General features: G+C 41.0%; 1 protein-coding gene across 1 annotated transcript in view; it reads right to left on the reverse strand.

The window, feature by feature from the left end:
* Positions 1-8,705: 8,705 nt before the first annotated feature.
* Positions 8,706-13,859, reverse strand: part of tmem8b (transmembrane protein 8B) — a 58,041-nt gene continuing 52,887 nt past the window's right edge. The window contains exon 13 of the mRNA XM_061767416.1: positions 8,706-12,639. Coding sequence (XP_061623400.1) covers positions 12,304-12,639 — 336 coding nt within the window. The 3' untranslated portion in view covers positions 8,706-12,303. The remainder of the gene's footprint in view (positions 12,640-13,859) is intronic.

Consider the following 13,859-nt stretch of genomic DNA (forward strand, 5'->3'; position numbering starts at 1 on the left):
ATGTCACACTCCTTCTCGATGATTGAGCCAGACTGCAGTTAGCGCATTAGCGAGCTAATATTTGCCTGTCAGTGTGACTGTCAGAGCTCAGAGTGATGGGAATGTGGTTGCTTGACACGAAGTTGGTTGGTTGGAATGAGGTCCACGCCAAATGACTTGTCAGCCTCCAACGTGCGGGTGATTAAAGTCAGCGGGGTTCCTGAATATTGGACCAAAGTTCACGTCAATGCATCCAACCTTTGAGTTATTTTTGATGTGAATGAACAGCCCAGTGAGGTCCCGAGAGCCAACAGAAGTAATGAAAAATGTGCTTGTGTCAGTTTGAAGGTTAGTGATGTGGATGAACGCATCTCAGCTATCATCGATATGTCACGCTGCCAGTGTCATAGCAACCTTGTTACTCTCGCTGGATCCATGCTGGCGGTAGCATGATTTAATAAAAAAAAAAAAAAAAAAAAAAAAAGGAACATTATGCAAGTGAATAGAAAGAGAATCATAATAATTGGAGTGCAGTTCCTTGACCTAGTGGTGAAGTTGGTGAATTACAAATAAGCACAAACTATCATATGTCCACACGCAATTTTCAGAAAGTTAATTTTTGTTGTTTCTTGACCAAATTAAAGCTGGTGATACCCCTCAATCCCAGCTGATTTTGGGCAGTGTACTCCCTGAACTGGTCACCAGCCAATCACAGGGCATATTGAGACAAACAAGCATTCACACTCACATTCACACCAAAGGTCAATTTAGAGTCTTCCATTAACCTCTTTCCCAAAGTCAGCTGGGGTAGCCTAAATCTCACTCGTGACCCTGAACAAGGTAGGTGGTAGATGATGGATAGATGTAGTATAATTTTAGAACTTCAGTGTACCACATGGACGACAACCTCAGCAGGTGCAAATTTGTTAACCAATTTGAATAATTTAATGTAGTTGCTTTTTTTTTTTTTAATGTTTGTCTCATCTAAAGTGATTTTGGAATACCTTTTGCTGCAGTCAGCAGTTGGCACAAGACTACATGCAATGTGTGGAAAAAAGATTTACCATAATGCACAACACCCCTTGAGGTAGCACAAAGGGCAGATGTCTTTTCCTCCAAACCCCCTTCATTTAGACCGGGCCTTCTTTTGTCATCACTGTTGCAAAAAAAGACAAAGAAAAAGCAAAACACACTTTAGCTTTACAAAGGGTTGGTGTGATTTTGTGCAAGACTGCTTTATGGAAAATGTTTTGCAAGAAACCGCAAAACAGGCACAGGGTTATTCCTTACTGTTAGGGCAAATTCGTTATTTCAGACATGTGTATCAAACTGGTAGCCGTTCACATTAATCAGTAGCCCAAAAAGTAGCTCTCAGTGTCCAAAAGTTTGCTGACCCCTGCTATACTGTGTATTAAGCCTCGTTTTGTCTTTTCTTGCTTGATTTTAGGTTTTCGATAATAGCATTGTACTCAACGGACAAGCTGTGAACCGGTGAACAACCTGTTAAACTTGTAGTCAAGTTCAGTTTAAGGCCAACAAACCGCACCTATTTTGCCCCTAAAATTGGAAATAGTGCGAGTGAATTATTCATCTATTTTGGCATGTGCGACCAGTAAATTTGTTTTTTTGTTTTGTTTTGGTTTTTTTGCCACAAACAGGTGGAGTGCTTCACATTTCAGCCCAGTCGTTGGGGGGGGGGGGGGGGCAGCCACTGTGATTGGCTAATGTGTGAAAAGAGGCGGGTCTTGGGGTTATCGTGCAAATGTACAGGTTTCACATAATTTTGTAAACAAAGAACAATGGCGAAGAGGACTCTCAGTGCTTACTTTCTCCCCAATAAAACTCTACAACTCCCATTTAAGCTCTATAACTTGCTCATTATGTTGTTGTGTCTTACACAACAACGTGTGAATTTGGAGCCCCGCAATGGACAATTTATAGTCTTCAATTAACTTAACATGCATGTTTGTTTGTTTTTGAGAAAATGGCAAGCACGGGGAAAACATCCAAACTCCAATTTGGAACCCCAAACCTCAGAACAGTGAGGCAGATGTGCTAACCATAATTCTTTTTTTTTTTTTTTTTTTTTTTTAAAGTGAGGAGAACAACTGCATGTGGCATGATGACATTAAATATAAAGATTTTGGGACCCATTGTCTGTGAGTGTTATTGCTCTGAATAATGAATGCTACAACGTCAGCAAAATGTCTTTTTCATTTTTTACAACACACTACAGTAGATTCCGCCACCACTTAGGCTAATTGCAGTCACAGAAGGATCTCAGATACCCTGGAAGGACCGGCGCTAAGTACATTGGAAATTCGAATTGAAACACTGTGTTGACAGTGAGGGGCCATAATTAAAGGTTCGTGGGCAGCACACTGTCTGCGCTAAGCACCAACAAGTGAACCGCAAGGACGACGTGCGGTTTAGCATCGTTAGCATACAGCGTGAAAGACAAGTCGTCGGCGGGCGCCGTGACAGACTGTGTTCAGACGTGTAGCCCCACGCGCGCAAATGCACACACGTCGTCTGAAATACAGCGTGACCTATTTGGTGTCATCCCGCTGCCTGCCTGTCGCCTTGACGCGTTTGAGTCCACTTTGCGCTGACAGCAATGCCGAGATGCGAAGCTTCGTATTTACATCAGCTTCGTTTTGACACGTTTCTACACACACACACACACACACACACACACACGGATGCAGAGACCACTCACAATGCTGCTCTTCATGACTCACTGTTAAACCCCATTGCCTTGATTTCATGGGCCTTTTCAATGTTCAGCATGTACCCACTGGAAAACAGACAAGCATGAAGACCTCCAGACAGCTCTTCGTGCTACGTGTTGGCAATCGTTTCTGGAACAACACTTTGTTTTTGTAGCCGTTGTTGTTCTTGTTGTTTTATCACAGGCTAACAGTTCTAAAGTGCTCATGGAGTAAATCAGCGTTCACTGATAAATGTGTCAAAATCATCTCAAGTCATCAATGAGTGAACGCATAGTGTGTCTGGTGTGATTTATTTGTGTTCAGTCCTCCACCAGCTATTACCAAAGCACACCGTGGCCTGTACGCCAATAAACTTTGGAAAGGAAAGGAAAGGAAATCACCACTTTTTTAAATAGTTCTTAGTTCTTAATTTAAAATAGTTTTTTTCTTGTGCTATGTTATCAAAACATATATTGTATTTTATTGTATCGTGGTGAAACTGTAGTTGTGTTATGTGAAATGGTGTTAAGAGTTCTATAAGTTCCGACTGTCTGTGAGGCAATGAAGCTGTCTGAATGGGATTTGTGATTGGATGAGTGACTCATGGGGGGAAGCGAGGAGAACAGGTGGAGAGTTAAGAGTTAAAGGTCAACGGACAAAGATGTTGAAATTTTTATTGATAACTCTAGAACCCCTTTACAAACCACATCTGCCATTTTGAAGTGATTATATAGCAGATATAGAGCAGTTAAATCGCTAAATATGATGCAGAATGCGCCTTCTGCTTTTTGCATCCAGCACCTTCCGGTCTTCGTATCTTTCCGGCACTGTGACGTCACACGAGCCAGACAGCTTGTTCATTCGGCGTTGTGTGCTATTGTTCCATGCTGTTGTTCCCGTCCTTGTGTATTTGTTGTCACATGATTTAGCGATGTCACCATGGTTTATTGTGTGTCATTTGGTTGTACAAATGGTTCAGGCAGTGGCAAGAGGTTTTTTGGGCTTTCCAAGTGAAAAAGGAATAGGTGACCAGTGGATAGGGAAAGTCACGCGACAGGGGAAGAAACGTGGTCAGCTATGGGTGCATAGCAAGCATTCCAAACTGTGCTGATCACTTCGAACCGGCGTGTTTTGAGAAAGACTTAGCAGAAAGCATTGGATACAGAGGTAGAGGCTGAAACCAGCTGCGGCGCCAACTATTTTTCCTACGGCCAACTAAACGTTGCAGCCGCTACAGTGACGCGGCGAAACGGCGCAGACAAGAGGTGAGCATTTGCCTGTATGTACCTATAACACTATTATGGTTACTATGCACTGGGCAGTAGGACAAAAAGACCCACGCAGTACTTTTCAGTACTGTCGTCTGTACTTTTGCCGATATGACAAGCCAAGAGACACGGCAAAGACTTTCTGTACGGCGTGTTATAACGCGAGGGGCACACAGTATTTCGGAATACTGCATCCTATGTAAAAGCTCGTGCCGTGTCACTGAAACATGTATGACTATATGATACGTATAGTCGTGCTAAAAAAAGGCACAACGTCCCAACTTCATTGGAATTGGAGTTGTACATTATTTGTAGTAAAGTTTTCAGACCAATGAAGTGAAATTGGATAATTTCCTGCGGAACACCTGATGATCTCTCCCTGCTTTAGAACTGCATGTTTTGAAGTGTATTGTTCAGTAAGACACAAGATCCATGATACAACATGAGGCCAGGAGGCATCGGGTCTGCCTCTCAGAATAACAGCACAGAACAAAAGAGATGTTCTTTTCGATGCTGCCGTCTTCCATGACAGAATAATTCTTGGTTCATCCTCATCTGCCCTCTTTATCGGTATCTTCTTTTCAAGCTCTGTAATCTCCGCACACTTTCTTCATCTTGTCTTAATTGCTATCTTAGCTGCCGGGCTCGTTCATCGACGTTTACCGCGTGGCCCTGAATGGGTGACAGAGATAAATGTCAAGAGGCCTTGGTGACTTTTTCGCTTGTCGGATTTGCCCCGAACGATAAAGTGGTGAGCAACCCCGACGACGCCTCCCCCACGCTCTTTTTCACTCTTTTCTAACTTCTAATCTCTCATTTACATTTCGAAGGCACCACTTTACATGAGCAGAGTCGGAGAGGTTGTTGCTGGATTAAATGGAGCAATGATGAGGGTCTGCTTTTCTTTTTTGATTTCCTCCCCCTCAAAAATGGAGTTGATTCTCTGTCTGATGGCAGGGAACAAACCCAAACATCGGCATCGTGTTTGCACCCTGGTGAACATCTGCTTGACTGCAATTGACTCGTTGCTAAGCGATCATCAGACATGATGACTATTACCAGATGCTCAAGGTACGTCTTTGAATCTGGTGCGAAAATGAGAGAACGAAGCCTCAATGGGACTTTGAAGCAGCCATCCATCCATCCATCCATTTTCTATCACGCTAATATAGAGCACCTATTCCAGCTGACTTTGAGCACAGGTGTCAAATTGAAGGCCCAGGGGCCAGATGCTGCCCCCTACATTTGTTTATGTAGCCCTCTAAAGCAAAGCATGTGCGTCTACTTCCTGTTTCTTGGGAAAATCTGGACCAAAATTGACTTCACTTTTAATCATGTTGGGATACTGCAAGCAAAGAGATAGGGGTTGTGAATAAAAGCCCGACCATGAATGGCGAAAACCCACAAATAATCATTGTAATTGCATGAAAGAAAAAATTGTGAAAAAAACCTTCAATAAGCAGGGTCAGTTAAAGAAAATGCAAATAAGACGGGAATCAGGAAAGAAATACCGTGAATAAGCAGGGGGTTCCACGAATAACCTGGGATAGGGTTCCCCGAAAGTATAAAAAAACAAAATGTGAATCTGCCCAAGCCGGCAAGAACATGCAAATTCCACACGGGAAACTGAGATTCAAACCCTGCGCCTCTGTTAATCTCACATATTTATACCACTATTATTAAGTAATATTGAATTTTTTATTCGTGTGGCTTCATTTAAAAAAAAAAAAACACAGAAAAGCAGACTCTCCTTTGATTCACTTTCTTGTCATTTTAACTATTTTGTACAGTTTATAACAGCAGATCCTAAACTTTTCTACACCTCATCGCAAAGTAATTTCATTTGAAGATGAAGACATGAAATTAATTGCATGCAAATGATGAGCAGCCAATTTTCCTCTATGCAAAATCATTAGACGAGTGATTCTCACTAGGGTATGGGTACCATTAGTGGTAGGCGGACTCTCTAGTGGTACGTGAAAGAATCACTGACAAAGTACAGTTCAGTTGTATTTAACTTTTAAGTTCAATACATTTGCATTTAATCTTTAAGAATTGTTTTCATCATTTGATGGTTTGTCTTTAGTTGGTTTTGTTCTTTAATCCGGTGCACCACGCACTGACATGATTAAGAATTCTGTAATATTTGTTGCATTATTTTAAACTTTTTGTCCGCTAAAATTGCATACTTTTTTTCATATACAGTTTCTTGTATAATAATTGTAAATATTACAATTTCAAAGTTTTTTAGAAAATGTACATATACAGTCAACATGTTTCTGTTTATTTTATTAAGTAATTAGTTAATTCATTATAATTATTTTAACAAATATTTCTTTTTTTTTAGCTCATTTACAAATGACTCGGTCCATCTTTAAAAATGTAATGTGGCTCTTGAGCACAAAATTTTGCCCACCCATGGGCGAGGGGCATTCAGGTTTTGAAATTCCACTGGGTTCGAGAATGTGAGGGCATCCATTCCCAGACACTTCATTAGGTTCAATACAAATCAAAGATTGTAGCTTTTTTTTTTTTTTTTTTTTTTAAATATAGCGGTAGTAGATTGGTGAGAGGTGTATCGGTCTGTCAAACAAGCCTGCAAATGTTTCAGGCTGATGTGGTTTTGATGTTGAAGGTTGCAGCGTGTCAGAGGAAATAATAATCATGTAAAATCAGATTAGGTCCATCAAGATGCCATGAATACAAAGAAGACACTCCCCTGTCATTTCTTGTGGGGTGGAAGGACGATTACATGCTTTGAAATGTCCATACACAGAAAAGACCTTGTGGCCGTGCTCTGATTGGTGACATTGCACACAGTCGCGGGTCTTTGTTTCCCGCCAAGGACGCCGCTCCGACGCTTGGAAGAAGGACTTTCTCGTTACAAGAATTTTCATGCTGGGATTTTCATTAAAGGGCCTGAACAATATCTTGATTAGACTCTGTATTTTCATTTAAGCAGTGTGTCGTTTTGCTTTTACATTAGATGCACCATCCTGAATGTCTTTGTTGGATTCTTATACTTGGACAAAAAAGGCAACTGTGCCAACTTGTGTTTTTTTTTCTGATGAGTAGAAAAGAGAAACACGACTGTTTGAATGTACAGGTTGTTCTCTTGTACCTTGTTATAGTCCTTAATGTAATAAAGACATAAATATACAAGAGGCAGAATATAAATCGGAACAAAAGGTTGTCGCAGTACTTTACTTATTTATAAGTGCCGTTTCCTGCATACAAATCTTCATTTCGTAGAGTGCAACCTAAGGATGTTAAATAGCTTTTGGAGAGCTCATTAAAATACATTTCTAATATTTTTTTGGTGTGATTAATGCACACAACTGTGTCAGTTTTGGTTTAAAAAAAAAAAAAAGTTAAGGAACTGGGTTCTATCTTGTAAATGTCCTTTCGTGCAAACCTTAAATAACAAAGAGTTTATTGCTTTAGTGCAATCAATTGTGTGCCCCTGGGACTATCTTGTTCTTGTTAATTGTACCACTGCATGGACACTTTTAACTCACAAGCCACCTCATCAGGAGTTACTGTAATGACATCCAATACAATTCGTCCTTTTTCATTTTCTGTAGGTCTTGTCTTCATCAGGGTCGTGGGTGAGCTGAAGCCGATATCATACGGCAACAATTCGCACTCACATTCAAGTCGTGAGCGGGAATTGAACCCACGCTACAAGTACAAATAAAGTGCGGTTAAACTGTTATTATAATGGCATGCTTCGATTTTGAAGGCTTTTATTTTGTCGGAGTGTTTCCGAGCAGACCGGGAGGGTTGTTATTGCCTTGAGTTGTGAATAAAAACTTGAATTGTGGAATACACCCTCCCATCTGTTGAACTCTTGATAGACAATATGACAGAATGTTCCGAGTACCAGCCATTTCATAAAGAAGCTGAGAAAACACAACTGAAATCAAGAAAGAACTCGAAAATGGCGCCCCTCTCCCGCTGTCACTGTATATGCCATAAAGAGTCTTCGATAAGGTAAAAGTGATGTTAAATGTTGATATATCCACGTCAATAGTCATGTATTTACTGTATTCCACAGTTTTTGTATGTAAATCTTCTATAAAATGTTTTATTGTTAAGACTTTTGGGTTTCTGGAACAGATTTGTCTTAAATTATTTTCTCTGTGAAAAATTGCTGTGGATTTCTTACAGTTCTGTTGTTGTCACATTTTCTGGAACGGATTATTACCGAAAAGCATAGTTCCACTGTATCTAATATTTTGGTGGTCTTATTCTGTTGTCTGAAGTTGCAGCTCTGTTTCATTCAAAACGGCAAGCATAATAACAAACATCGACAATCTTGTCAGTCAAAAAAGGTGAGCATTGTTACCTTTGTGTGAAGGGAGTTCTTTGATGCATCTCTCTCATTAAATTGCGCAGACAATAAATTCACTGCAACAAATAAAATAGCAGGAAACCTCGTAAATATTTTTAGCATTCTCCCCAGAGTAAACCAACTTGCTGAAAGGTAACTCTGTTGTCATTTCCTATTGAAAAAGTTGCACTTCTAATAAAGCAAGGAGCAAATAGTCACAAGGCTTTTTCTTCTATTAGCAGAAAGCGGCGATGCTCTGCAGGAGAATTATTCATCTTCCTGCAAGGATGCTGTTGACAGCGGTGTCTCTTCTCGCTCTCTCCGACTTCCATTAGGCCCTGGAATTGCAATCCGATGTATTCAAAGGCTCGGCCGCCTTTAAAAGCCTCGGAAAGCGGTAGTGAGAGCGAAAGGCAAAGAAAGAAAACATTTATTGTTTATGAATGTGGTGTCACACAGGTCCTGTCGGGGGAGAGAAAAGGAGGACCGGTCTTGATTTGAGGTCTGCAATGATCCACCTCTCTCTCTCGCTCTCCTCCCGACAGGCAGCTGCACTTTGGATTTGTTCCCCTCGAGAACACTTAGCACATTCATTTCAAAGCGGTACATTTGCCATTGCAAAAGACAGTCTAACATTCCACATGACAACTATTCTCAGTGCAAAAGATACCGTATAATCTAAAATAATCCTAAAAAAAACTGTACCCTTGAGAAATCATAAAAGTCCCTTCACTTAATTGCAGTGGTTTTCAAAGTGTGAGGTGCAGCAGCAGCAGGAGAAAAGTAAGATTTTTTTTTCAACTGTAAAGATAACTTTTTTGCTTTTTGTTCTTGTCATGAGAGGAGAAAGCGTGGAAAGAACAGAAAACCTCAGAAAATAGGCTCCAGAAAAACTATTTTCAGTGTTTGACCCAGTGCTTGTTCAAAAATTCTTTGACTTAAAACTTCTTTGCAACGAGTTTTTAAACTGTTGTTAAAATGAAATTTAGTGGAATCATTTTGGCGTCCGAAGCACTCTGACATGTTAAAAACTCTCAGACTTGAACATTCTTAATCATACTTAACTTAGTTTTCAAACTGTTGTTGAGAGGAGATTTATTACAAGGATTATTGAATTCTTGTGATTTCAGACGCATCGTGATATGTTAAAAAATTTCACTTGAAATGTCTTCATCTCTTTTCACTTAGTTTTTGAATTGTCTTTTGGATTCACTAGTTGAGAATATTCAGGTTTCACTGTGATATGTTGAAATATATTCTAACTTGCAATTTCTTAATTTCTTTCCAATTAGTTTTTAAACTGTCATTTAAAATCTAATTTAATAGATATATTTAAATGTCACTGTGACATGTCGAAAAATATTCTCCCTTGAAGTTTCTTCGTCTTTCAAATTAGTTTTTGAACTGTCATTAAAATTAGATTTAACAAATTAATGAATTCTTGTGAATTCAGACACATGCTGTTATGTAAAAAAAAAATGCTCTTGACTTGAAATGTCTGAATTTCTTTCCAATTGGTTATATGGGATGGTAATATGTAGATTAATTACTTATGTGTCACTGCGATATGTTGAAAAAATACTCTACCTTGAAATCTCTTAATTTTTGCACTGCTGGTAAAATAAGATGTGCTAGTTAGATTAATAAATTCCTTTGGTGTTAGACCCCAGTGTGATATGCTAAAAAAATGCTCTGTCTTGTCTCTCTGTATTACAGTAATTTCTTTGCGATACCTTTTTAAGCGGTTTAAAGTGGATAAATAATAGGATTAAATAGATAGATTCATAAATTCTGTCAGGCGCAGAGTGTAATATCTTACCTTGATATTTCTTAAAGGCTTGTAATATGCGTCTCCCTTATGGGGATATTTTGAAGTTTGTCTTGAAAACTTAAGGTTGTAAGGAGCCCACACTTAGAAAACCCTTCAATTGAAATGCAACCAGCCCGTTTCAATAAATAACCAACAGAAGCAGTTGTACAGTCAACGTCAGATAGCAGCCTTGACTTTGAATGCATATTCACAAACAAAAGCGCGTGTACTAGTACAGCACACACTCATATTTCATTAGAATGACTTATATTATACATACAGCAGTAATACTTGCACTTGTCTCCATGGTAACTTACAAAAGTGTGAAAGACGACAGTGTGAAGCCCCCGCGAAGCGATCGCTCAAGAGCAGTGAGCGAAAACCACCCCCGAGCATCTTCGATCCGGGTCAAAATCGATAGGAGTCATTCTGCCATGCCACATCCATCCATCCATTTTCTATAGCACTTGTCCTCATGAGGTCACGGGTAAGCTGGAGTTTATCACAGCTGGCTTTGGGGCAAGAGGTGGGATACACCCTGCACTGGTCGACAGCCAATCGAGGGGACAGAATCAAAAGGATAACAGAACAATCTGAAGTTTGACGACCTCTTTGGAAAGTGGGTCTAACGTATGAATTTTTCTTTTGACCTCAGCTGCCTAAGTCAGTCATCGATAGGGTTCTTGCTTTGACCCAGTACAATAATAGTTGAAGTTGAAATATTACTTGTGCCCTGCAGAGTGCTGAAAAATAACATACTGATTTGACTTTAGCCTTCAGCTACCTCGCCCAACTGTCCTAAATCCATTAAAAACAATGGGATCCTGGCTTTGGCATTGTACAGTAAACCTTCAAGTTGGAAGCAGACATTGTAAGGCCCGTTGCACACCGAATGAAGCGGGCGAGAGCGACTGAACTGTCGCGCAGCGTGCGGGGTTTGGCATCTTCTTCCGAGACAATTGCGCTATGTTTTTGAGGTTCAGTAAAAGCAATACATACAATACAGTGTATTGTATGTGGCGCCTCAAAACCCGATATAGGGTCGCAGTTTTTCCACTGTAGCGTGAGATGTGCGGTGCTCAGTAACCTTGTGTGCGGCAAAATCACCAAGTGTAATTTTTTCAAAATGGTCCACTTCAGTCATGCTGCTCGGTGCGCGGTGGGCCTAAGTTGTGACCTGTCGAGATCTGAAAAACAACTTGCACTGATTTGATGTTTGACCTCAAATGTATTCTATTAAAATCAATGGCTTTAACATGGCACGATTGACCTACAAGTTGAAACATTAGCTGAACTCTGTCGAAAGCTGAAACAGAACACCGATCCAACGTCTGACATCGGCTTCCACTGTTACTTTTGTTTAGCTATGTTACAAGTACTGAATTTGGCTGGCAAGCAGTCTAGGGTGTACCCCGCTTCTGGGATAGGCTCCAGTTTACCCACGAACCTAATAAGGACAAGCGCTAAGAAAATAGTTGAATGGATGTTAAAAGCAATGAGGTTCTTGCTTTGACTGGGGAAAATAATCCAGCTGTCATAAGACTATTACTGTTGTGAAAGGGCTGTTGTTGTGCCCATTGTTCTCTCATCCCTCCCCCCGTCGCTCAACCTCTCTAGTCTGTTTTCTCTTTCTGTCTGTCCCTCTACGCTGTCTCTCCATCTCAACCCAACCGGCCGAGGGAGACGGTCGCATCACAAAGCCTGGGTTCTGTTTAGAGGGTGTTTTTCCTTGTTGCTGTCACCAAGTGCTTGCTAATGTAGGGTTCAGTTGGTGGTCTTATATATAGATACATGAGGTGTGTGGTTCTTGATCTGGCCTTGAGATAACTTCTGATGTGAATTGGCGCTATATAAATAAAATTGACTTAACTTGACTTGGTTGGTTGGTTGGCTGGCTGGCTGGCTGGTTTAGCCATACATACAATAATCCTGAAGAGTTTAAACAAGATTGGTTGGTGAGGAGAATTCCGATGAGAAAGTCTACTGATCGAAATCGTGAGGCGTTGCATCGCTTCACGGGGGACAACAATTGTAACTACGACAAGTTGATCAAATCAAAGAACGGGTCATTATCTGCATAAAAGTATTTACAGCTGTTCTTCAAGTTCTGTGGCTTATTTCCCGTGTGAACGTCCCAAGTCAAAGAAGGCAATGAAGTGTCACTAAGGTAGAAGAGGGGGAGGGTGAAAGTGTAGGAGTTTATCAGCTGGTGCAGATGCTGTTTATGGAGATGATGGCTGGGTCGACCAGGCCTAGTTCCTCATGCTCGTTGACGCACAGCTGATACCCGCAGCCTCGCCTACGTTTCAGCGGCGTCACCTTGGCGTCGGGTTTGGCGCGGGGTGGCAAGAGGAAACCCACGCTGCTGGCGATCAGCATGTGCCAGATACTGTGGATGTAGAAGTAATTCTCCTCCGTCTCCACAAAGGCGTAAAGGGCCACGGCGGATGTGGCGATGGCCGTGCCCGGGAAGAGGAAGAAAACCCAGCGCTTCCAGGTGGGCGGGTAACATCGCCGCCGCCGGATGGTGCGCACCGTCTGATGGGCCCAGAAAGAAAGATATACTGTATGTAAAATATTCGGCGGGAGGCCTTAACTTGTACAAATGCATTTTGTCTTTTTATTATGTACCCCACGTACCGAGGGTTGAACGACTTCCGATATTTTGTGGTTGACGTTAAGGTGATAACAATCGAGTTGACATCGACTAATCAATGACATCATTTATATCTTTTCAGTTGTCTACTCACTTCCCACGTAACTGTTTGCCTTCAGCCTACAAATACAAGCTCATGCTCCTCGTCTTAGATTTACAGTATGCTCCCCGCCGTGTCTGGGTGCAGTCACCCCACTCCCCGACTCACTTATCCAATCGCGTTCAGACACTCGTTCATCCAATTACATTCAGACACTTGCACATCCAATCACATTCCGACACCTTCACTACCTCGCAGACAGTCGATAATTGTTTACTTTGAACTCGAATTCTCTTAACACAACTGCAGGGTTGCTACTTGCTACAGTACTACTGTGGACCCCCACCATTCATGGGGATAGGGACCAAACACGACCAAAAATAGAAAATCTGCAAATAATTGATGCGCTTTTATAATTGCCATGAAAAAAAATTCTAAAAGAAACAAAAAACAAATAAGCAGAAGATCAGGTGAAAAAAAATACAAATAGGTGGGGGTTTTGGCAAGCAACGGGTTATTGGTTCCAGAAAAATACACTAACAGGTAACTTTGCGAATGTCGAACCGCGAATATGTGGGGGTCCACGGTATAATTTTAGAAAAAAATTGTTAAAAATCACAGAGGGGACTGCAATAATGTATTGTAGCGAACCCGGCTACCCTCCATTTTACATGGATTCTTCGTAGAGTTCTATAAATTCCAACTGTCTCTGAGGCAGTGAAGGTGTCTGAGTCTGACTTGTGACTGGATGAGTGAATCTGGAGGTGGGGTGACTGGAAGGAGGAAGAGAAGCGTGCCGGTGTGTCTGTCTGCAGGAGCCAAACAATAGTTGGATGTTGTTTTTTTTTTTACTTAATTATGGTTGACATTCCACCATTCATTTTTACAATAAAAAGGTTGTTGAGCGACCACCGCTTGTCCTCATTTCATCATCTAAGCAGATGCTAAAATATAATCTCCGATAGCCTTTTCTCTGTATCAGGAGGGCGTTTGGTGAGCTCTCTGACAGCTGAATTGAGGATTTAAAGAACGAAAGAACATTATGTGGAAATACTGAAGTAA

Source organism: Phyllopteryx taeniolatus, chromosome 3, assembly GCF_024500385.1.
Source record: "Phyllopteryx taeniolatus isolate TA_2022b chromosome 3, UOR_Ptae_1.2, whole genome shotgun sequence".
Lineage (NCBI taxonomy): Eukaryota > Metazoa > Chordata > Actinopteri > Syngnathiformes > Syngnathidae > Phyllopteryx > Phyllopteryx taeniolatus.